We start from the raw sequence: 22273 nt of genomic DNA on the forward strand, positions 1-22273 counted from the left end.
AAAGGACGCAAATCCATAGGAAACGGCATTGCGGTAGTTCATTGCTTATAGAAAATGTTTCTCTTTTTGGTTAATAAATTGGGTTAGATCATTGGGTTTTTAAAATTGGTCGTCGGTTTGCTATCTCTTACAGGGAAAAAAAATGTACCCATGGGATAGATACCCGTTCTGATTTACCTTAAATTCAGAATGGTTAACTGTTTAGTCAGTTTGTCTTAAAGACAGTTGAGCAAATACCCCCAAATCCTGTAAGCAATGTTTAGGATACTATAGCAATTTTCTGTTAGAAGATTATTTAATTTGTTACAAAACACTTGAGTGCAGCAATTGTGCTACTGGAAATAGGCTAAAAGGCTTATTTCAAACCCTGGATTAAGTTACAAGTATTGGTAGTCTTATTTGTTGCCTTCGTGCGTATCAAATGCACGATACTTCTTAACATAATCATTAGTGTCAGCACAAAAGGACTTTGTGCCTGTGGAAGAGAATTGATTGTAAAAACTTGAATACAGAAATTTGCAGAGTGGTGTTTATGTTAATTTGACTCGTTCTGTTACTGTTGGTTCTTAGTACTGTCTAACCGCTGGCGGGGGGAAGAGTGGAAAAAGAGTGGTTTGAAATGTCACCAAGGTTTCTTAGATTTTCTATATCATGCTTTGAATCGTAAAAAACTAAACCTTTAGCAGGTGAACGTCGCTAATGTTCCATCTAATTCTTCAAATGGGTGCTTGAGGAACAAGTTAGCAGAAGCTCGCGGATGGGGCAAGCGTGAGCGCTCCTCAGGACCTGAATTGTTGTTGTTCAACGTCGTCCTCCAGGGCTGCTTTTTTTTCCTTCTTGCCTCTCTCTTCCCCTTCCCGCAGTCCCCGCTCCTCTATTTTTAAAGCTTAATTTGCTCTAGCGGTGTAGCAACGATTTGGCTTGTTTGTCTGCATTGTATTTGGCTGGCAGAGCCTGTGGTCGGAGTGTGGCTCTGTGATTCCTCTTTAATGCACAGGGCTCCTGCCTTTTTCCACGCCGTGTGCTGGGTTAGCTGTTGGCCTTAACTGCCTTTGAGGTGGACCCGTGATTAGGGTTAAGAGGATAATCTCCACCTTGAGAAAAACATGCATATTTTCTAATTTGTTTTATGATAATGTGTGTTTTCAATGAGTTGTTGCAACATGAGGGAGGATGTAAAATGCAGAGGTATGGATTATTATCTGGCAGACTGGCTGGGTGTGATTTAGTGCTTGCTCTGCTCCAGTACTTTTTTTTTTTTTGATTTCACAGGATGGCTAAGAGAGGATAAGAAATTAAAAACGTATTTCTGTGGGAAGGGCTTAAAGTGATTTTCTTTAAAGAAATGGAATTTCTTTGGAAAATGGTTCCCATTTGTCTTATTAATTTCTTTAAAAAACCCTCAATTCACGATTAAAATTTTAACATTTAATCTCTTTAGCGTACCTTGTCATAGTTTTTTCTTAAAATAAAACCTTATTGCTAATCTTGTCAACTAGTTGTTTTATGTAGTATTCCTGTTCCTTCATGGATGCAAACGGGAGCCTGTGTTCTTGGAAACTGCAAATTAAGGTTTGGTTATATTCTGTGTGTGCCATAGGAATTTTATATTATACAGGGCAGTTCGTTTCTTTTGGTTTTATTTAGGCCAAGGAGGTGTTTGAACTGCTTGTGATCATGTGAAGTGTTAATCTTTTGCCATATAAACATCATATATTGACTTTAAAAATAACCTCTAATGTTTAATTCAAACTCTCGCAAACAAAAGAACACGCAGAGCAAAAACAGGTGCTTCCTTCGCAAGAAGCTGAAGAATTTGACATACTTTCAAACGAATCAAAATATTTTTAAGACATGTATTTAATTTATCACTGTATGGATAGATTTTAAAAAATAAACAAAGCAACAAATAATCTGCCTTTTTCCATTACAGATAGCAGTATGTATTTTTCTGCTGTTCTAAATGACTGGTAGTTCACTGAAGATTTTGCAGATAAACTTGGCTTATTACCTGGGGCATTTTGTATTGATAATAAGCTGTATTTCAGATAAATCCTTGTTGCAGCAAGGGAGATCAAGTATTGCTGACAACAAAAGGCAAACAAAGCCCTTTAGAAAAAGTCTTAAGAAAATGCTTTCAGCTTTTGACTTTTCAAATTGATAAGCTTTTCTGATTTGAAACAATAAATTGGGTTATTATATTCTGGTTAAATTGCTTTAATACCATGCTAGTTATGAGAAATAAGCCCACTGTTTTTTGACATAGTTAAAGTGATTTGTGTTATAAAAAGCTGATAGTCTAAAGCAGCAAGAATGTATCATGTAGTTCCATTAGGAAATCTTCCAGCTGCTCTGTCATAGCTACATCACCACTTATATAAATACAGCTGTTTACCTAGGACCACAGGACCCAATTTTATCTTTCTGTTCAAAAGCTTTTTTCCCCAGGGAAGCAGTTCTTCAACGCTGCCCTGGTCCTTTATATAGGATGGACAGACCTTCTCGAAAGCAAACCAGAGGCAACTAGTGAAGGTGTCTTTTTTGGTGAGGAATAGTCACGTTTTTCTGGGGCAATGATAAGACCCAATGTATATTATTTTTGCTTACAAAGAAATTTTAGTAGTTTTGTAGGGAGGTGTTCTGTGCTGAGAAGGGGGTCAGAACTGCAAAAATGAAGAAAGCAGCCTAGGATCGGTTCTTAGTGGAAGACGTTTGTGTGTCTTTAGTTTAGAGGAAAGCTTAGAGTGATCAAGCAATGCGTCTCCAGCATGTTCTTCTGGTAACTCCCTTTTCCAGAGTCACTTTTTATGTAGTTGTGTGTTTGTGTATAGGATGCATTTTCAAAAAGGATGTTCTGACTGTATAGTAGTCCGTCTAATCTGGAAATTGCCGTAGTTCACAATCACTGAAGTGCCCATCTCCATTGGAACAGCCCTAATGGGGGTTCGGTGCTTAAATATCTCTGAAGGTCCGTGCAACCGCTCTTTAGAGGAATAACTGATTCTTTCGGGGAGTGGAAGAGGCATAAGACTTTTTGGATGCTAATAAGCAAGCATATAGATAAAATTCTACCAAACATCCCCTACAATTGCGCTTTTGATCATTTTGTTTTAATCAATTTTTCATTGCCAGGTTTCACAGCATTATAACCTGTTCGTATCTCAGAATATATGTTTTTAAATTCCACTTGCATTAATTGGAGTTAATCATTTGCATTACGAACGTCTCCCTTGAGCTGTCTGATATTGCTTGCAAAATGTAACCACGTAGTAAATGATTGTGAATGTGTAATTAGATTACAGAGAGTTTTAACTGTAAATTACAGTCTTAATAATCGTGGTTTATACAGGACACTTCTAATATCCTTCTAAAAAGTATTAATAAAGTTTGTTAAGATTATTGAGTAAACTGGTTAAAAGCTAATCCATATATGTTATAGATTAGGTGATGGTCATGATTTAGTGAATCCATTTAACAACCATCGTTAAACCATCTTTTGTTTATTTGGACTGCAGTTCCTCAGCTGACAGGGAGAATATTATGACCTTCAGTTTAAAGCCTGAGCGTAAGGTGCTGGTGGTTAGCTGTGAGAAATGTGGCAGGTAGACAGTAGCTTCTGGACTGAAAAGCTTATGACATGCTGATGTGAAGTAGTCTTTCTGAAGTGAATAGTTCCTCAGAAATTGCATCTCTGCTGCTGACCTCATTTCCTTAAATTTCTCACTTTCTTAAGCTAAAAAACCCAAATTTTAAACTTGGCAGGGTTAAGTGTCTTTCAAGCCGAACCTCTGTCGTTGAACAACTGTAGTGAAATACAAATCGTAAATACATGCTAGTCCCTAATCTCTGCTCTGGTCATGTGTCTTTCCTAAGCGTTTTCAGAGGTTACTTAATTTGCTTTATTGGTTAAGTCTCCATTTTGTGACTCTCAAAAAATATATATCCATATATCTATGACACCTTAGCGTCATCCTCCCCTATCACAGCATTTCCCACACTTCTTACTGTTTCCCACAGAAAATTAATAGGAGGAAACTCAGGTAGCATCTTGCTGGTGAGCAGTCTTTTCCTTCTCAAGAAGTAAATAAAAGAACATCCTGAATTACTCTCAGCTAAGCGTATATGAAGATATGTTTCCATTACTGTTATTTCCTCCTTCCTGTATTGTTCACTCTGTGTCTGGTTGCTTTTTATCCGAGTCTCGTTTAGACAAGACGATGTGTAGTCTGTACCTAAATCCACGTATGCAAGCTGTAAGTGTTTAACGTCAAGGATGCGCTTGAGTAGTACTTTGAATTGATGCCTGAGTTAGTTTTGCCCGTGTAACGCTGGCACGCTGAGGCTTTGGAGCACTGCAGCCCGTATTAATGAACGCGTCTGGTCCTTAAACCCGTCGCTCTGCCTGTGGTTTATACCTCGTGTCCCTCAGTGCACCTGAGTGGGGACTTGGGTTGTGGCGATTATACAGGGATTTTAATTTAGAGCGTAAAGATGATATAGCAATCTGACAGCTCAGCTGATGCTATTTTTTTTATAACACTGTCATTGGGCAATTCCTGTATTAATTCTGTAATCTTTTGGTGTAGACTTCCAGTGGGTCCAGGGAGATGTGTGTGAAGTTCAGCTGATGGTGTACAACCCTATGCCTTTTGAGCTCCGAGTGGAAAACATGGTATGTATCTTTCTAAATTTTCCCTTTTATTCTTCTTAAAAAAATGTCCCAGTTCTTTTCTAAGTTGAACTTTCAAATATGGCTTTCTGTATATCACATAGTTCAAAAATTGCTTAAGCCGGTATAACCTCAGTTTAACAGTGCAGTAGTGTCAATTTTCTCCTTATATTTTGTGGTGGCGTTGAGGTATTGAAACAAAAATCTTTGCCACTCAGAGTGTTTAAAAACTTTACTGTTACTTACTTGTAAATCAGTTCTGTACCTCCCTGTGCATTGATTAGAACTCATGCTGAATAATTTAGATATACTGGCTTTCAAGCAATAACCATATCCTGCGACATAATGATTAGTGTATTCTTCCTAATGCAGTTTAGCAATCTGCATTTGTCATAGCTCTCCAAATTCCGATTTTACCTACCCTTTTTAAAAACTAGGAATTAAAATAATTAATTCTAAAAAGCCGTGCTTTTTAATGGAAACTTCAGCTCATGGAGCTGCTGTTCCCAAAGATGTGTGTTATTTGAAAATACAATAACATACAGTGATCTGGAGGAAGCAAAACAGCTAAAATACCAGGCAGGGATGTAAGGTTAGAAGAGAACCTGTTGGTCAAGCCCAAGCCTTCTACTGCTTTGGGCAACTGTATGATATTCTTGGTGGACTGCTCTCGTTGTATCCTGCAACAAGCTAGGTTGGTTTTGTCCTCTTTATACTGAGTAGAAGCACTTTTTAAAATTGTGATCCGTTTAATGGTTTTTATGTTTTATATCCACTCACTCCTAATCTAGCGTCATCCTTAACTAATTTTACCCTTTTCCCAACATTTAATATCGTTTTTAAAAATAATCATGTCTTTTAGAGCCCATCGTTCTGTTTGGCTAAGTGAAACAAGGTATATATATTTGCTCAGTATTTTTGATTATTTATTGATAGGTCTATTCCAGTGGCTAGTCAAACAGTTTGTTAAATAACTAGCAGACTGACATGCTATAAAATAAAAAATATTTTTCCAGCGGGACCAAACACACCCAGAGGTTGTGTTTATAGCTTAATAAAATTCGTTTTTGGAAGTTACCACACTGGTTGCTTTAGCAGCATTTTATCTAACACTGAAGGAGCTATCCCAAATTGTTAAGAACGAATAGAAAAATTAATTGTAAAGTAGTATCTCAAAGGCAACTCTAATTTATTTAAACAAATTTTCATTTATAGTCTAAATTGTATTATGTAACTAATCATGTAATTATATATTCAAGAAATTGGTATTGGATAGCTTATCCCTAGAATTTCTTAACGAGGACTTGTCTGAAGGCTTGCATACAGTTAAGAACTGCAGTCCCCTCAATTTGGCGGTTGTGAGACCACATCTTCAGAACCGCGTCCACTTTTGAGCTCCCAGTGCAACAGAAATCCTGACGCGCTGCGGTGAGCCTGGCAGAGCGTTCCCAGGGTGGTTAGTGCGCTGGAGCGGTTCAGAGCTGCATCTGGAGGAGGAGAGGTTCAGAGCTGCATCTGTTCAGTCTGAAAAAGCGAGGACTAATGGGGGATCCGTACCGGTGCCTTCAGCTACCTCATGGGGAGGTGCAGGACAGCAGAGCCCGACTCTTCCCAGAGGAGCAAAGCATAAGGTGCAACGGACAAGTTGCAGCAATGGAAATTCGGATTAGATATTAGGAAAACTTTTTTTTTTCTTTTCCAACCCTGAGCATGGTCAAACATTGGAACAGATTGCCCAGAGAGAAGATGGGGTCTGCGTCTTCAGAAATATTCAAAACTTGCCTGGAAAGGACTGTGAACAACCCAATCTAACAGCAAAGTTGGCCCTGTTTTGAGCAGCAGGTTGGACCCGAGGGCCTCCAGCATTTCCTTCCAGCCTAAGCCCTTTTCATCCTATGAGTTACTACTTTATCACAAGAATAAAATCTTTTGTTTTTATTTTAATAATTCAAGGCACTGTTCAATATTTCAAAATGTTTTGGTTTATTATTAATGCATACTCGTGCCTGCAGTCCACACGCCTCCTTGTTGTCTGATTTCTCATGATGTGTCACCTTCTTTAATATTACTGTAGACTCGCAGAGACACTTTCTTAGTGATCGCATCCTTCTGCGGCCTTCAGCGGCAGTTTTGGCTTATTCTTTGACTCAGTGCCTCTCCTTTGCAGCATGCCCACTCCTTCACCCTGGCTCTCAGTAACTGGCAGGCCTCGGCTGAATTCCCCTCTGCTCGATTGCCCTCGTTCTTTCCCACCTTTCGTGGTTCACCATTCATCAACATGCAGCTCTTCTGAAATCAATAGTCTGATTTCTCTCCTGCTCCTTATCCCTTTCAGTCATCTTTTGGCTCAAGATTTGCTGCTATACTGGCTCACTTATTTTAAGTTAAATGAACGCTGGAAGCATCAATACAGTCTTTTATCGTGATACTTTCCGAACGTGTCTTCCCGTTCGATATGGCTCAGAGTTGTGTAGGTAGATAACTTAATGTTGAAGCACAACACAAGTTGTTAAGCAGAGTAATTCACCGCTGAAAGCCTTCCCTACCCTTTTTTTCCCCCCATCATTTGAAGTGTTTATGTCAAGTTTGTGTAGTTCTATTGAAATATGCTTAAGGAAAAATAATTGAATTTTTGGGCTTGACATTAAAACCGTGGAGAGGTGACTTAGTGGTCAGTATCATTCACATGATGAGCTCTGTCCTCACTGAAAAGTTGCGTTTTTGGGTTTTTTTCTTGGTTCAGAGCTCTTTGTGCCGATCTGCCTTGTTCTTGCTGTTGTTTCCCCCTGCTGTGCATGTCATGTCTATGGTTTGGGAGTCTGTTTAGATACCTGTTCTTTACGTGTGTCTCTCTCCTCTCTTTTTCCACATCATGTATTTCTTTTGATATGGTGGGAGCTCTAATCCAATGAAAGGTGCGATTTTGTTTGTACAATAACAAATAAAAATGTTTAACCAGGGAATGTGGAAGCGACTAGATCCAACAACTATGTATTTTGGCCAATAAAGCAAAGCAGGAGGGATCATAGGTGTAATTAGAGAGAACGCTTTAGTAAAACTTAGCAGGTATCTTCAGTCAACAGAGTGGGAGAGATACAAATAAGCCTAATTATTTTGTCTTAGATGGGTTAGAATCTTTTTGCTATCCTGGTGGTGGAACCAAAGTAAAGAGAAGCTTTGATGTATATCTGGAAATAAGTGCATATACCACTTTTTTCCAGAAATATTAGTTTCTGTTTAGATTTGTTCAGATATACAAAGGCTAGCCTCTACCTCTCTTACAGTTCCTAAGCCTTTTTTGTGCCCAGGAAAGACAAGTCTTCAGATTTCAGACCATCAGAAAAGTGCAAAATTCTGGGAAATCTTTGACTGATTTGTTTTGTATCTTGGGAAAAAATGTTTAAAGCTGTAAGTCATGGTAAAGTCTGCTGAGATCTACTATTAAATAAAATGCATATGAAGATGCAGTGCTGAGTGTCTTAAATCACCTAAGATTTTAACTACTTTTTTTTTCTTTATTTTTCAAGTTTTGTATTAAAGGCAAATGTGCCTTTAATATTATAAGACAGGCTCAAAATTTTTGAGGGAATTTTTTTTATTTTTTGAGTGAAACCTTTTTTTTATTACAGGAATGGCTTTAGAAGTAAGTTTTGGTTAATCACAGAATAGTTGAGGTTGGAAGGGACCTCAGGATCATCCTGCACTTATTGTGGAAAATATAATCATGGTTCTAAGAAGGCAATGATATATATAGGACAGTATAGACTGTATTTAATAAATGAATATTGAGAAAATAAAAAAGTATTACCCCAAAACAGTACCTGGGAGTACTGTTAATTTATTGGTAATTTATGGTATTAAAGCTCATTATTTGAAAGAAACTCTATATTCTGTAGTTTTCATTCAGTTTGGTGGGTATATTTATTTGAAAGTAACACAAATGTGGTGTTTTGATTAAGGATGGTATGAGAATAGCTGTTAAACTATTGGTAAACTTCAAAACTATATTATTTACCAAGAGGTTTTTCGGTATTGATGTTTAAAAATAACATCTAAAATTGTATCTACTAATTTGATAAGTCTTTGTGCATAATCAATATAATTGAAGATCCACTGGGCAAGAATGTACACGAAAGAAAGGGAAGACGGAAAAAAATGGTTGGTGTTTCTTAAGGTCTGCATAAAATAACCTTGCTAGAAATAGTAGGAGAACCTTTTTTTTTTTAATAAATATTTGAAAATAGTAATGAACATTGTGTAAAGTATCTTCAATGGGAAAACTAACCTTGTTGTCAGTGTTATTTGAAAAAAGAATGATTGCCTTTCAAAATTAGTAAGTAAAGCCTAAAAAGGCTTTAGCGTACATACCCATTTTAACAGCATCCCCAAATGCTGTGATTTTCATACAAGTTGTTTTGCTTCTCTAAAACTAAACCTAATTTTTGAGGGATGGAAAGGCAGACTGTGGTAATAGCATACATATATTCACTCTAAGACTCTTAGGTTGCTTTATAAGAATATAAGGAAATAAATCTTTTTTCCTCTGGTGATTCATATCTTCCCTGAAGAAAACCTGGAATACAGGTAAATTTTTTCTGTAACGTCAAAAAGAGCTATGATTACTAAAATATTATTACTGATATACAGTACAAGACTCTAGGGAAAAGAAATCTAACACCTACCACCTTTTGTACATCAGATATGCTTAGGGAAAGGATATGACAGTACTTCAACCTGAATTTGGTTGTTCCTGTTATTAGAAAACTTTTTAAGCACCAGAGGGCAATGTTGGGCAAATATTGCTGAATTTTGCCGTCCAGCAAATAGCAAAATTGAACATGTCATTCAGACATTCTAGATATGTCACTGTATTTTAAAACTTACCTGTGTTGATTATATTTTAAGGGTGAGTGTCTTGATCCCAGTTTATGCCTGAAACTCTGAATCCCAGTTGAGGTTTATTTTATTTATTTTTTTTCAATTTTGATGAGTTTTTACACTTTGTTTTAATATCTTTGCTCTTAAAAACTCAAAATTTTACTGAAAAAATTTTGTGTGAGTAAAACTCACATAATGAGAGAAGGGAATGATGTATTCTCCTTCGTGGGATAATACAATTGAGACTGTTTAATATCTATCCCAGTCATAGTCTGTGCTTAATGCACACGTTTTGGCATTTCCATTGCATTTGCTCTGTAGAAAAGCTCTCAGTGTTCATTGTCTTTGTTGCTGAAGAATTACGTGTTAGAATGAAAATACATTTTCAATGCAATATAAGAAAAATACATTGTACTGAGGACTTGATTTGCTTTATCAGTTATCCTGTAATCAGCATGCTGCATTTGTGGATACTATGATCCAAGGGTGTCACTCTGACATTATCCCGGGGGTATAGACCAATGTACGCTGTATTTAGCAATTTTTTTGTTCTACTGTTATGAACTCATTTTATTACTAGTAACTTCTCAAGCAAAGTAACTCTTCCTTCTTGTCCATAAACACATTCATATTTTGGATGATTGTACTCCAGAAGTGCTCAGGTGCCTGTTTGTCTATTACTATCTGTATTTATGTTGAATCTTGTCTTGCCTCCCTCCCAAACCTGACATAAGGGAATGTAGAAGAGTCTGCAGTTAACATGCTCATATTGTCTCAGTCCTTTGGCTAAGAAGATGCTTTCTCTGACAGCCGGGTTCTGTTCATTGCTCTTCTTGACCTTTGACTATTTGCCTTTCAAAATATTATCATTAACTTAGTCCATTTTTCCTCAATTCATTTTACTCTTTTTTTAATGCCTATGATCTTTAGCTACTCAAGGAACTCTGGCTGGACTCTGGTTCATCCCATGTCTCAGTTCTCTGCAACGAGAGAACTCGTAGGTGTCAGATTAAAACTCCAGCTGGACCGTGGGGTTTTGGCCAGCACTTCTGGTTTATATGGCAGCCTGTATTTGTGGACATGTGGGTGCTTTTTATGTATTTCTCAGGGCTGTGCTGGTGTATGGTTCTCCTTGGGGTGACTTTTTTTTTCTCTGCAGGGCCCTAAAAAGTCTTTCAGTGGAATGTCTTCCCATGTGCTTCATCAGTCTAATTTGATAATGGAGGATGTCTAATTGCTGGGATGAGGGACTAAACTGTATTATCTAAGAGCAGAAGACTGGTGATACTGCAAGAAGTAAAATGGTTGTATAAATGTATGTCCTAGAATCCAGCATGATTAAAATGCTTTTACCTTTTCTCAATCCAGAGCCATTATATAAAGGTGAATCTAGCAAGGTAATGCAAAATTCCCTTCCGTGTGCAGGGAAGTTAAGTTTTGAAATAGGACGCCCAAAATGCCTTTTTGCAACCTATATTCTGGAAGTGCTGACTATTCTAGAGGATAGTCTGTTATTTCAGGGCATTCAGTCAGGCCAAGGAGATAAATTCTGATGTCCTTAAGAGTTGCGGGCATTCAGAGTTCAACTTCTTTTGCTTTTAGGGTGCAGATGTGAAGTACTAGATCCTCTGCTCCAGAATCCACCTGAGCCAGGCCCTCACAATATGCTGCTGGTATGGAAGACTTGCTGTATAATTTCCTTTTAAGCAGAGCATTTCCAGAGTTTTATACAAAACATCAGATTGACCAGCGTGATTTGGACCTCATTCATCTAGTCAAGAGAGCTGTGATGCCTAGGTCCTCCTGAGTTAATAAATACTGTAGGCCCAAAGTTGTTATTTTTCCAGGACCACCTTAGTGACTCAGGCCTTAGCACCTGTGTCTCAAATGCTGGAGGCTAGATGGCTCTTTACACTAGAGAGAAAATGCTTCCCCCCATACTGGGGTGTCCTCACCAGGAGCGAAAAAGTTTCCATGAAGTGAGGTTATATGGAGTAGGGTTTTTGCCTCTTGCTTGGCTAGCTCTGAATCTCTAGTTAGTCTTGGTTCTTGTCCTACTAAAACCCAAGGAATCTGGTCTGTCCTTTGCTTGGATCGTGTCTTATCTGAGAACAGTCTCAAATGCGTTATGCCCTTAAGACTGCTGTATCTTTTTTTCCTATCCCACCAACTTCTGAGTGATTATAAAAAGCACTAATAGTGGAATGAGTGATGAAGACAAAATGTGGTCCTCTCAGGTTGGCTGTGTAATTGCAGTGCTACTTGTCTAAATCCTGACCCACTTAGGAACAAGGTGTCATTTTGTGAAAGCAAACACGGTTATATGGAGTTATCTTAATGGAATTGAGCAGCCTGACATTCAAAGAGAAATTTCAAATATGATGAAGAGTAGTAGGAACGTGGGAGAAAGCTTTCTTTTTTCAACTCCCCCCACCCTACCTGAGGAAAACTGAGCTAATTAGGACCATGTCTTAATGAGGAACTTCCCATATTTCAGAAGAGTGACTGGACTGTGATTCCGCAATGAGTCTTCTGTGCTGTAATTTCTTAGTGTTTTGGATATGTTTGTATGCATTCGATATCTGGATAAATTTTGGGAGTTAGGTAGGAATGGAAAAGTAGCAGTGAGTATATTATTTGTCACAAGGTAAATTCAGTTTAGATGTTAGGAGAAAGTTTAAACTGGGAAGACTGTCTAAACATAGTGTTAAATTATCAGCTTTTTGAAACTACAATTGAGGGACATTAAAAAATTGTCTAGATGAACATGTAAGAAATGGTTTATGTAGAGCTGGCTCTGCTTCAGAGCAGGGAGATGAATTAGATGATACTGAGAGGTCCCTGTCAGCTCTACCTTTTGACAACTTTCTATAGTTGATATTAAACCACTTGTTGGAATTTTTAGGACTCTACAAGTCCCTGGATCAAAGTATTTAGTTGAGGTGAATCCTGACGAATTTGAATATATTTGAATGTTTGCCCAAGTGGTAGTTCAGTGCTTTGGGGACAGCTAATTTTACAAAGCCTTTTGTAGCTGTCTTAAGGGTAAGTTCTGGAGCATGTGGGGATACCTTTCATATATGCTCTAAGATTTGCTTCAGTCGAAGCAAAACCAGAGTGATTATGATGAAGACTGAAGCTAAGTCAGTAGTAGAAAGGGTAAATGTTCACCCCTTTTCTGAGGGATGAATCCTCAGGAGGGATTCTTGTTGAATCACATGCAATCAATCATGTTGTATGATATCTAAAATTAGTTTGTGCTAGCCGATTATTGTAATAATTACTTTGGTCTCTTTGGAAAATATTCTCTGACTGTGCAATATTTCAAAATAAGGAGAGCACAGAGGTCCTTTGAAGTTCTTAGCTACGTAGATGTATCCTTTTGGAAAGCAATGATCAAGTTTGCATTTATGAAGTGGGAATCACAAAGCCTCAGTGCTCTGATATACTGGGTGATGAAAGTGTAGCACGATAGAATTATTTTTTACTTGAAATTTGTTGTCATTGCTCCTGACAGCTGAAGTCTACATGTGGAATTGGGGGAAAAAAGTCTACAAAGACGCAATTGCTAGAATGAAGGATGTATAGCTTTTGGGTATATTAGGCACCGTGTGAATGTTGGTGACTTCAGATCTTCAATAAAAAAGAAGTCAAGAACCTGCCAAATACATTCAGCTTGCTTTCTTAATTTTCTAGTGTGTTGACGACTTCCCTATTCACAATCTTAAATGCAAAACTTTTCTTTATTTATTACATAATGTATGCATTATATAGGTGATTGCTAATTTTCCACAAAACACTGCCTTTTCAGGAGGGAAGAAATTCTGATGAAGAATTTCGTTCGGTTTTTGACCATTAGGGGTCAAATTTAGTTAGTATCCAGGAATTGCTTGAAGAAAACTTGGTGGTGATTAGGCCCTATGCAAATCAGGCCATTAAAGACTAAGTGCATACGACAGGTCAAGTTCCAGTCATTGCCTGGATAATTCAGGTGGTGCCATTTTCTTTTCCTGCAGTACTTGTTATCAAATAAGTATCAATTTTCCTAATTTCTAATTGAGAATAAGAGGCAGAAGAGTGCTAGTTGTTTGCCTTTTGCACCTGGCATGAGCAGTAGAGGTGCCCCATTCAAAAACCTGTTTAATTAGAAACTAGGCAATCATGAGTGTTTTCAAGGGAAAGCAAGTACTAGTGTTCTGGCACTGTGCAGGTATCACTGATGGTTCTTAAACTTTGTTTGGTTTTCAGCCTCTGTGTGGCTTTCTGTGGCTCAAACTGTTAATCTTTTTATCTGTCTTTACAAAAGTAGTATCCACCTTTTTGATAGCCTCTTGCGTTCCTGTGAAGCAGTTTCATAGAACTGGGGTTTAACCCAGTTGTACTTTCCATATTAAAAGTTGGAGAGAATAATACTAGATAACATCTTCATAAAAAATAAATATTTAAGCAGCCACAGTGTTGCACAACAATAAATTTATTACTTCTAACAGTACGTACTGTGTTCAAAAGTCTTAAATTTATAAATGGAGATTAGAAAACCAATTAATCTAGTCAGGAAAGTAATGCTGTATTTAAAAGTTTGTTAAATAATTTTTTTGGCTTCATTTCTTGTTTTTGTCTCATGTTTTAACTTCAGGAAGCTTAGAGATTTCTCTGACATGCATTAAGGGAGTAAATCATACAGACTAACTGCAGATATCTAGGCTGGATAGACAGTCAACTTAGCGAGGTGAATGTCTTATTCCAACTCCTAATTTAGACATTTAAGTTAGATAATAAAGTTAGACTGGCTGTGTTATCTGTAATTATCCAGATTTTTCCTCCCTCTAGATAAGTCTTTTTTGGCCAGGAACTTTAATTAAAGCTAGGCAATGGCTGCTACTGATGTTTGATTTCCACTGTCCAAAATATAAGCAACTATATAAATAAGGTCACAGATACAATTAAATGTAGGTACAAAAAACACCTTGCAGATTATATCACTTAGGTTTTTTATTGTGCTTGGGTATATATTTTTATTTGTAATCCATATATTTTCCCACCGCAGACAGATCTTGAAACGCATGCTTCACTATCCAATACAAGTCTTACAGTAATTCTAGATGCGTGCTTGTGTCACCAGTACTTTAAAACCAAAGCAGCTGTTATGACAAATTTGAGTGAATCCTAAAAGTGTTTTGATGATGTAATGTAAAGGATTAAAATATAAGTGTTTGTATCTTGTAAGTGGATTTATATGTGTAATGTGCCTTTTTCCAGGGTCTCTTGACAGCAGGAGTAGAATTTGAATCTCTTCCTGCAGCGCTTTCTCTCCCTGCGGAATCTGGTCTCTATCCGGTAACTCTTGTTGGTGTTCCTCAAACCACTGGGCAGATCACTATCAATGGTAAGCAATATCTTCAGTCATTCTCTTCCTAGCAAAACAGTTACATTTTTTAAGTCTCTGCGGATTGCATATGTTTCTATGACACAGTTTCAGTTGGTATCCTTTATATATTTGCTGCTCTGAATTCTCTCCATGTAAAACAACCTCCCTCAAAAAAAAAAAAAAAAAACAAAACGAAAACCCCCTTTTCTGTGCTAGACTTCCTTAAGAACATAGCCCGTGATGCTGAAAAATCACTTGTTTGTAATGGCAGCAATGAAGAGCTATTTACAATAATATCTCCAGTATGAGAGGAAAAGGATAATGAACTCAAACTCCCCTTCATTAATGTTTTCATTTGAAAATCTTCTGAGAAAAATTACTTAAACTTCTGCATGAGAATGCACGGAGATAATCTTGCAGTTCATTTTTCTCAATTAACCATGTTCATGTAAGACTACAGAAATTTTTGTAAATTGCTTGAGTAGAAACAATTTAGCTGATGTGGGTAGTCTGTTGCAGTGCAGATATCATTTCATTAATAAGCCTAAATAGAATTGTGTAAGTAAAGAGAATTAAAGAGCTTCTGTAGAAGACTAGCAGATCAGTCCCTTAGAAAAGGTGGTAAATGAGAAGATGACAGATTTAACAAGAAGTAGCACTGAAGCATATTACCAGTGTACAAGTTTAAGTAGATGTTCCTGGAATATAGGATTACAGGAGAAGAACCATTTTAATAAAGTTCAACACCAAAAGAAGAGGGCTCTGAACCTGAAAAAATTTTGTTCAGACTCAGTTTTTCTTAAATGCTTTTCTGTCTGCTCATAATGCTGTTCTCCATTTGGGTTTTTTTTCATAAAGTATTTTAGTAAATTCGGAATAGCATCAAAGCATTCAAAAACATTTATGATGTCTGCTTTTAGTTTCACATACTAAAAAGTATTACAAGTAGAGGAGTTGATTTCTGCATTTGGCTGTTATTCATGTATTAATGTGAATATTGTGAGGCTGTGCTAGGCACATATAGTAAGGACAGATTTTTCACTAGTACTGTACATATTTTTTCTGGAAACTTTCTAGTAATTTCTCTTCTTTACCCTATCAGTGGATTCACAGAAAATCTTTCTTTTTTTCCTTTTTCCAGTAAAGAAGAATGTCAGTGAATTGTCTCTTTGTGCCCACTTTTTTGACACTAGTGTGTCAAACAATAAATTTTCCTTTGGACATAGGTTGTATGTATTGCAGAATAGCTGGGGTTGGAAGGGACCTTTGGAGATCTTCTGGTCCAACCCCCCAGCTCAACCAGAATCACCTACAGCAGGTTGCCCAGCACTGTGTCCGGGCAGCTTTTGAATACCTCCAAGGATGGAGACTGCCCAGGCTCTCTGGGCAACCTGTTCCAGGGTTCCACCACCCCCACAGTGAAGAAGTGTTTTCTTGTGTTCAGGCGGAATTCCCTGTGTTTCCATTTGTGCCCATTGCCTCTCATCCTGTCGCTGGGCGCCACTGAAAGGAGTCTGGCCCCATCCTCATGACATCCTCCCATCAGATCTTTATGCACACTGATAAGTTCCCCCTCAGCCTTCTCTTCTCCAGGCTAAACAGGCCCAGCTCTCTCAGCCTCTCCTCGTGTAACAGAGGCTCCTGTTCCTTAATCATCTTAGTAGGCCTCTGCTAGACTTGCTCCAGTGTGTCCATGTCTCTCTTGTACTGGGGAGCCCAGAACTGGACACAGTACTCCAGATGGGGCCTCACCAGGGCTGAGTAGAGGGGGAGGATCACCTCCCTCGACCTGCTGGCAACACTCTTCCTGATGCACCCCAGGATACTATTGGCCTTCTTGGCCACAAGGGCACATTGCTGCCTCATGTGCAACTTGGCGTCCCCCAGAACCCCAATGGCCTTCTCCACAGAGCTGCTTTCCAGCCAGTTGCCCCTCAGGGTGTAGTGTTGTAGGGTTGTTTCTCCCCAAGTGCAGGATGTGGCATTTCCCTTTGTTGAACTTCATGAGGTTCCTGTCAGCTCACTTCTGCAGCCTGTCGAGGTCCCTCTGGTGTATCAGCCACTTCTCCCAGCCTTGTGTCGTTTGCAGACTGGCTGCGGGTATGCTCTGTCCCGTCGTCCAGGTTGTTAATGAAGATGTTAAACAGTATTGGCCTCAGTATCAACCCCTGGGTGACACAACTAGTAACTGGCCTCCAGCTGGACTTTGGGCTGCTGTTTGCAGTCCCCTGAGCCTGGCAGTGCAGCCAGTTTTCAGTCCAACTCACTGACCACTTATCTAGTCCACACTTCATCAGCTTCTCTATGAAGATGTTATGGGAGACAGTGTCAAAAGCCTTGGTAAAGTCAAGGTAAACAACATCCCCTGCTCTTCCCTCATCCACCAAGCCAGGCATCTCATCGTAGAAGGCTATCAGGTTGGATAAGCATGATTTCCCCTTTGCAAATCCATGCTGACTACTCCCGATTGCCTTCCTGTCCTTCTTGTGTCTGGAAATAGTATCCAGGATTAGCTGCTTCATCACCTTCGCAGGGACTGAGGTGAGGATGACCAGGCTGTAATTCTATGGATCCCTCTTCTTCCCCTTCTTAAAGATAGGGGTGACATTTGCTCTCTTCCAATCCCTAGTATTACTTGGTAAGGAGTCAGTGTTCAGGTAATTTCCTGTTAAATAGAACCTTTTTTTTTTTCCTTTAGTGACTGTAACCTTTGACTAAAACATGATAGTGTGACAATCAAAGAATGAGCTGCCTTTCACAGGGGGACTGTGCGTGTGTGTGTGTATTTTGTTCTGTGGGTTTTTTTTGTTTTATTTTGTTTTTTAGACAATTCATTTGCTTTAGAGTGTGTTTTTTAAGCTTCTGGATACAGTTTCCTATTAATATTTTTTAGAGGAAATGGGTGACTCTTAGCATATGTTGAAGGATGAGAAGTTTTGTGTACACCAGTGGATTAGGTGACGTGCTGTTGTAAAATGGTGGTCTGCACACTGTGACTTGTGATTACAGAAAACTTACCGCCAAGCGTGGTAGAAATCCTGGACTCTATTTTTTGTTTTGCCTGTCATAAATATAAAAGCATAGATGCATGTTATTCATATGATGTGGTGTTTTTATAAATATTATCCCTTTTTAGGGGATTGAAAACCTTTTTAAATTTTGTGTCCTAGTAAGATTCTGCTGTAGAGAAGGTGGTGATTTGGGTAGTGGAAACACTGGCAAGATCCGACTGCTAAGCTTTCTGTACATTTAGACCTGTCAGAAAACCAAATAATTTCAGAATATGCTGTTATTTTCTCCCTAAAATCAGGTTATCATACTTCCGTTTTTGGAGTCTTCAGTGACTGCCTTCTGGACAATCTGCCAGGAGTCAAGACCAATGGCTGTACTGTTGAAGTCATTCCAGCTTTGCCAAGGCTGCAGATCAGTACCTCCCTTCCAAGGTGAGAAACTGAATAAAGTGGGGATTCTGTCTCTGCTATTGTTTATCATGCATAAAATTAATACAGTTTAATTTTAACTTTTACACTAGAAACGTGAAACACAAATTTGCTTGCTTTTTTTGTTACTGGTTGAAATCTTGGAATTTCGTAGAAAATATATTGAGATCTAATTAACTGGGGGAGTGTACTGGTTGGTCTTTATTAAAGATGTCCTTTTAAAAGACTGGTTACTATAAATGCTAAATTTTTGTAAAATGTAGAAGTAAACAAACACAAAAAACCTTATGTATTAATATAGGGTTGGAAGGGAAGCCTCTGGAGATCATCTGATCCAGGACCTTGCTCAAAACAGGGCCCCCTTTGACAGTAGATATGACTTTTAATGTTAGATCAGGTTGCTCAGGACATTATCTAGTCAAGTTTCAAATATCTCTATGGACAGTGTTTCCATCACCCCTCAGGGGACTATTTTCCAATGTCTGACCAACTTCACTGTGAAAATTTGTAATCGGAATTTCTCTTCCTGCAACATATCCTAATTTGTCACTGTGCACCTCCAAATGAGTGTGGCCGTGTGTTGTCCTCAGGTAGTTGATGACAGCAGTAAAAATCTCCACAATAATATTCCACAATAATAAAAGTGCTGGCAAGACATTGATCACATTCAGTTTTTGGAACTTTTCAAAAAAGTACAGAGCTGCTCCCTTGTGCACTGTAAGTGAATTTCTATTGTTAGAAATTATACATATGTTTTCACTGAAGTTGATGGGAGATTTACTATCATTTCGGGAAGATTAAGATTTCATTTTAGGGAAGATTCTTTTTAGAGACTTGTTTTTCTCTTTATGTACCTTCCTGAATTTTTTAAACTGTAGAATTAGGCTATCTAAATTGTCCTAGGGGATATATATACCTGTTTTTTGTTGCATTCTTTAATATGGTTTACTTAGTAAAGCAATCAGTGTGGTTCTGATTTTTCCATACTGCATTCTGTTTTTCTCATGTGGAGTGGGTTGTGTTAATGGTGTCATATTACAAAGATATAAAAGCAATATCCTGATGAAGACCATATGACAGCAAAATAAGAAAACACTGCAATTGAGTTGCATGTTCATAAATTCCCTATAAAAATTTTTCTAGATATGGCAGTCTGTGTAGTTTAACTGTTATCAAAATTAATATTGGATAGTCAAAGTTATGAATATATTGAAATACATGATGAGTTTGAAATACAGAGGGAATTGCAAATATTCTTAAATGACCATAATATTTCCACGTGCTGAATAAATGTTCAACTGCTAATGTTGACTGCTTTTGTTTGCATCAGAGCTTTATTTTCCTTTCCACTGATGTTATCTTTACTCTTAGTTTCTTCAAATACTTTAGTTTCAGTTCTCAGTCTCAGTTCCTAAGACATCCTTGGAATCCAGACGTGCTTCTGGCTGCCTTCCTGCATGCTGGAGAGCCCCTTGGTTCCTGTCACTTACTCTTTCTCCCAGCATCTACGATATCAGCAAATTAGCTCATACAGCTCTCTCATCCTTTGGCTGCTCTGGAGAATGGGGTACTTTTAAAAGATGTAGGTGAAGAAATGAAAGAAAGAACATTCTTGATATACTGGCAGCAGGATGAAATCTAAATGTGTTTTCTCTCCTTGCATCTTGCTGATTTGCTTTACGTGCTTTCCTGACACCCATCTTATCAACACTTGATGTCTTAAGTTGTATTTGTGAGAGAGAGTCTTTTCCTGGCAGAGTATGTTAGCTTTTACAGCTGATTGTCTTTGGATCCTTCTGCGGGGACTGAGCTGACTTTTCTTCCTTCTCATCAAATTTATTTATTTTTGAAGCATTTGAAATAATCTTGATACAGTATGTATTATGTCGCTTCTTTGGTGATAAAAGTGTTGGTCTGTAGGACCAGGTTTATCTGGTTATGCTAGTTAAAAGCATATAGACCATTGCTGTCTCTTCAATAAATGACTGATGTAATAGTAATTTTGGGGTGCCGGTGATATTATATAATAATCCCAAGCCTTTCTAGGCATATTGCAACATCTATTTAGAAATGTAAACAAATTTTATTTAACTATATTATGGAAGGTCAGTTTTAATAAGCTTAATTTAGCAGAGGCTGTAGTGAAGTTTGCTGTTTGTTGAGAATGGCATTGTTTTTAAATATATACATATATAAAAAATATAAAAATGTATATAAATTATATATATATTTTATATACATATATAAATATAAAAATATCTGTCACTGAATTAACATAGTGTTAGTGTAACACCCTGTGAAATAATAAAACAGTGTGAAGACAATGACTTTGTTTTTGTAGAACTACAAATACTATATAGATAAAACTATGGACAATTTCTAATATGGATGAACTTGGATGGAAATCGGTTATTTCCACAGGAACTACAAATTTTTGAAACTGCATGACAATGCAGCAGGCATTCTAGGTTGCTTTCTTGAGTACTTTCTAATGCAGCAATGCTGCTATGCTTGAAGTCTTGTTTATGGGCAAAGAGGAAATGTACCTTATGTATAAAGCCAAGAATTTTTTGTTTGTATCTTAACTATCTAATTCAGGATCATTGTTAGTCCAGAGGTAATTACTACAGAAGAAGAAAGAAAAAGAAAGGAAAGAGAATACTCTATACAGAGAAAGAAACACTAATAATAATACACATAAAATTGTTGCAGACACACTTCCAAGTTTTTATCTATTTTCCTGGTGTCATGCTTATCCTTCCACTGCTCCTCTGGGTCCTCAGGTTGGTCCCTCCAGTCTGATTGTGGTGTTCCAGTGAGTCGTCAGCATCTGGATTCCTTTGCTGGGAGGAATATAGCGTTGATGGTCTCTTGTGTTCGTTACTCCAGGGTACACTTGAGGTCATTTTTCTGTTTCCTAACAGGCTGTTACACCTTGCTCTTTCTTCACTGGTTTGCAGCTCCATGTTAATCCAAACTTACTAGACACGGTGCATTTTTCATATGTTAGGTACTTGCTCTTTTTTCACTTTGTTACCCCCTGAAAATGGGTTTTGTCGGCTCCATCTGCTTTTCTTTAACCGACCATTGGTGAGTTGTTTATAGCCGGAGGGTCTCCAGTGCCAAGCCTGTGCCCCATCTCTTGTCATTCCATGCCAGTACTCCTCTGTGCTGCATCTGGTGTCTCCACTTCTCAAGGCCTCTGCCTTGGGGCCTGTATTTCTCTCTGCTACATCATTATGTTATACTCATAAATATCACATTCTACATAGAATTGCTACTCGTTGCTACTAGCTGTGTAAAACTATGGTTGCTCCGTACAAAGATAAAGAGTAAAACAAATCAGGCGTAGCCAGCTGGTCAGAAGAAAAATCGCTGCTGCAGCTAAACTAAGTCAAAACCAAGTTGCAGGCAGGGCAAGACCGGTTCAGACAAAGGGAGCCCGAGACGCCTTAATCTCGAGGCCTTCCAAGTTCAGAATGGAGCCCGTGGCTCCTAGCTGGCAAAGGCGCTGCCATATTACTGGGCTATGGGGTTACAAGACTTGGACGGATGAGAAGTGAGACAGTGCTCAGTATAAGAAGTTCTATTACAGCAAAGGATGCGTCAGCTGAATTAGCTTGGACTCAGGTGTCATATATACATGTATACAGTCAAAATAGCCGTTCTTTTCGTTCGTTAGTATACAATTCCTTGATATTTTTGTCTCAGTAGGAAGGGAAAAAGGAAATTCCCTCTTTCCTCTCCCATTGCCTCTCCAAATGCCCATACTTCAGAGTGTTGTAATGACAAGGATATACCACAGCAAGGTTTAAATGATCAAAAAAAATGCGTGTTGTATGTATTTGTTGTCAAAGACGCTTTCTGAAAGACTAAGACTCTGCTGTGATACTTGTTTGTGGAGGATGCTTATCTTGT

The 22273-nt window shown here is 38.1% G+C and overlaps 1 protein-coding gene across 3 annotated transcripts in view; it reads left to right on the top strand.

Annotated features, from left to right (window-relative positions):
- Positions 1 to 22273, top strand: part of TRAPPC9 (trafficking protein particle complex subunit 9) — a 461063-nt gene that overhangs the window by 58430 nt on the left and 380360 nt on the right. For all 3 annotated transcript variants that reach the window (XM_067290119.1, XM_067290120.1, XM_067290121.1), the window contains 3 exons: positions 4587 to 4672; positions 14807 to 14933; positions 18226 to 18358. In XM_067290119.1, coding sequence (XP_067146220.1) covers positions 4587 to 4672; positions 14807 to 14933; positions 18226 to 18358 — 346 coding nt within the window. The remainder of the gene's footprint in view (positions 1 to 4586; positions 4673 to 14806; positions 14934 to 18225; positions 18359 to 22273) is intronic.

Source organism: Apteryx mantelli, chromosome 2 (genome assembly GCF_036417845.1).
Source record: "Apteryx mantelli isolate bAptMan1 chromosome 2, bAptMan1.hap1, whole genome shotgun sequence".
Lineage (NCBI taxonomy): Eukaryota > Metazoa > Chordata > Aves > Apterygiformes > Apterygidae > Apteryx > Apteryx mantelli.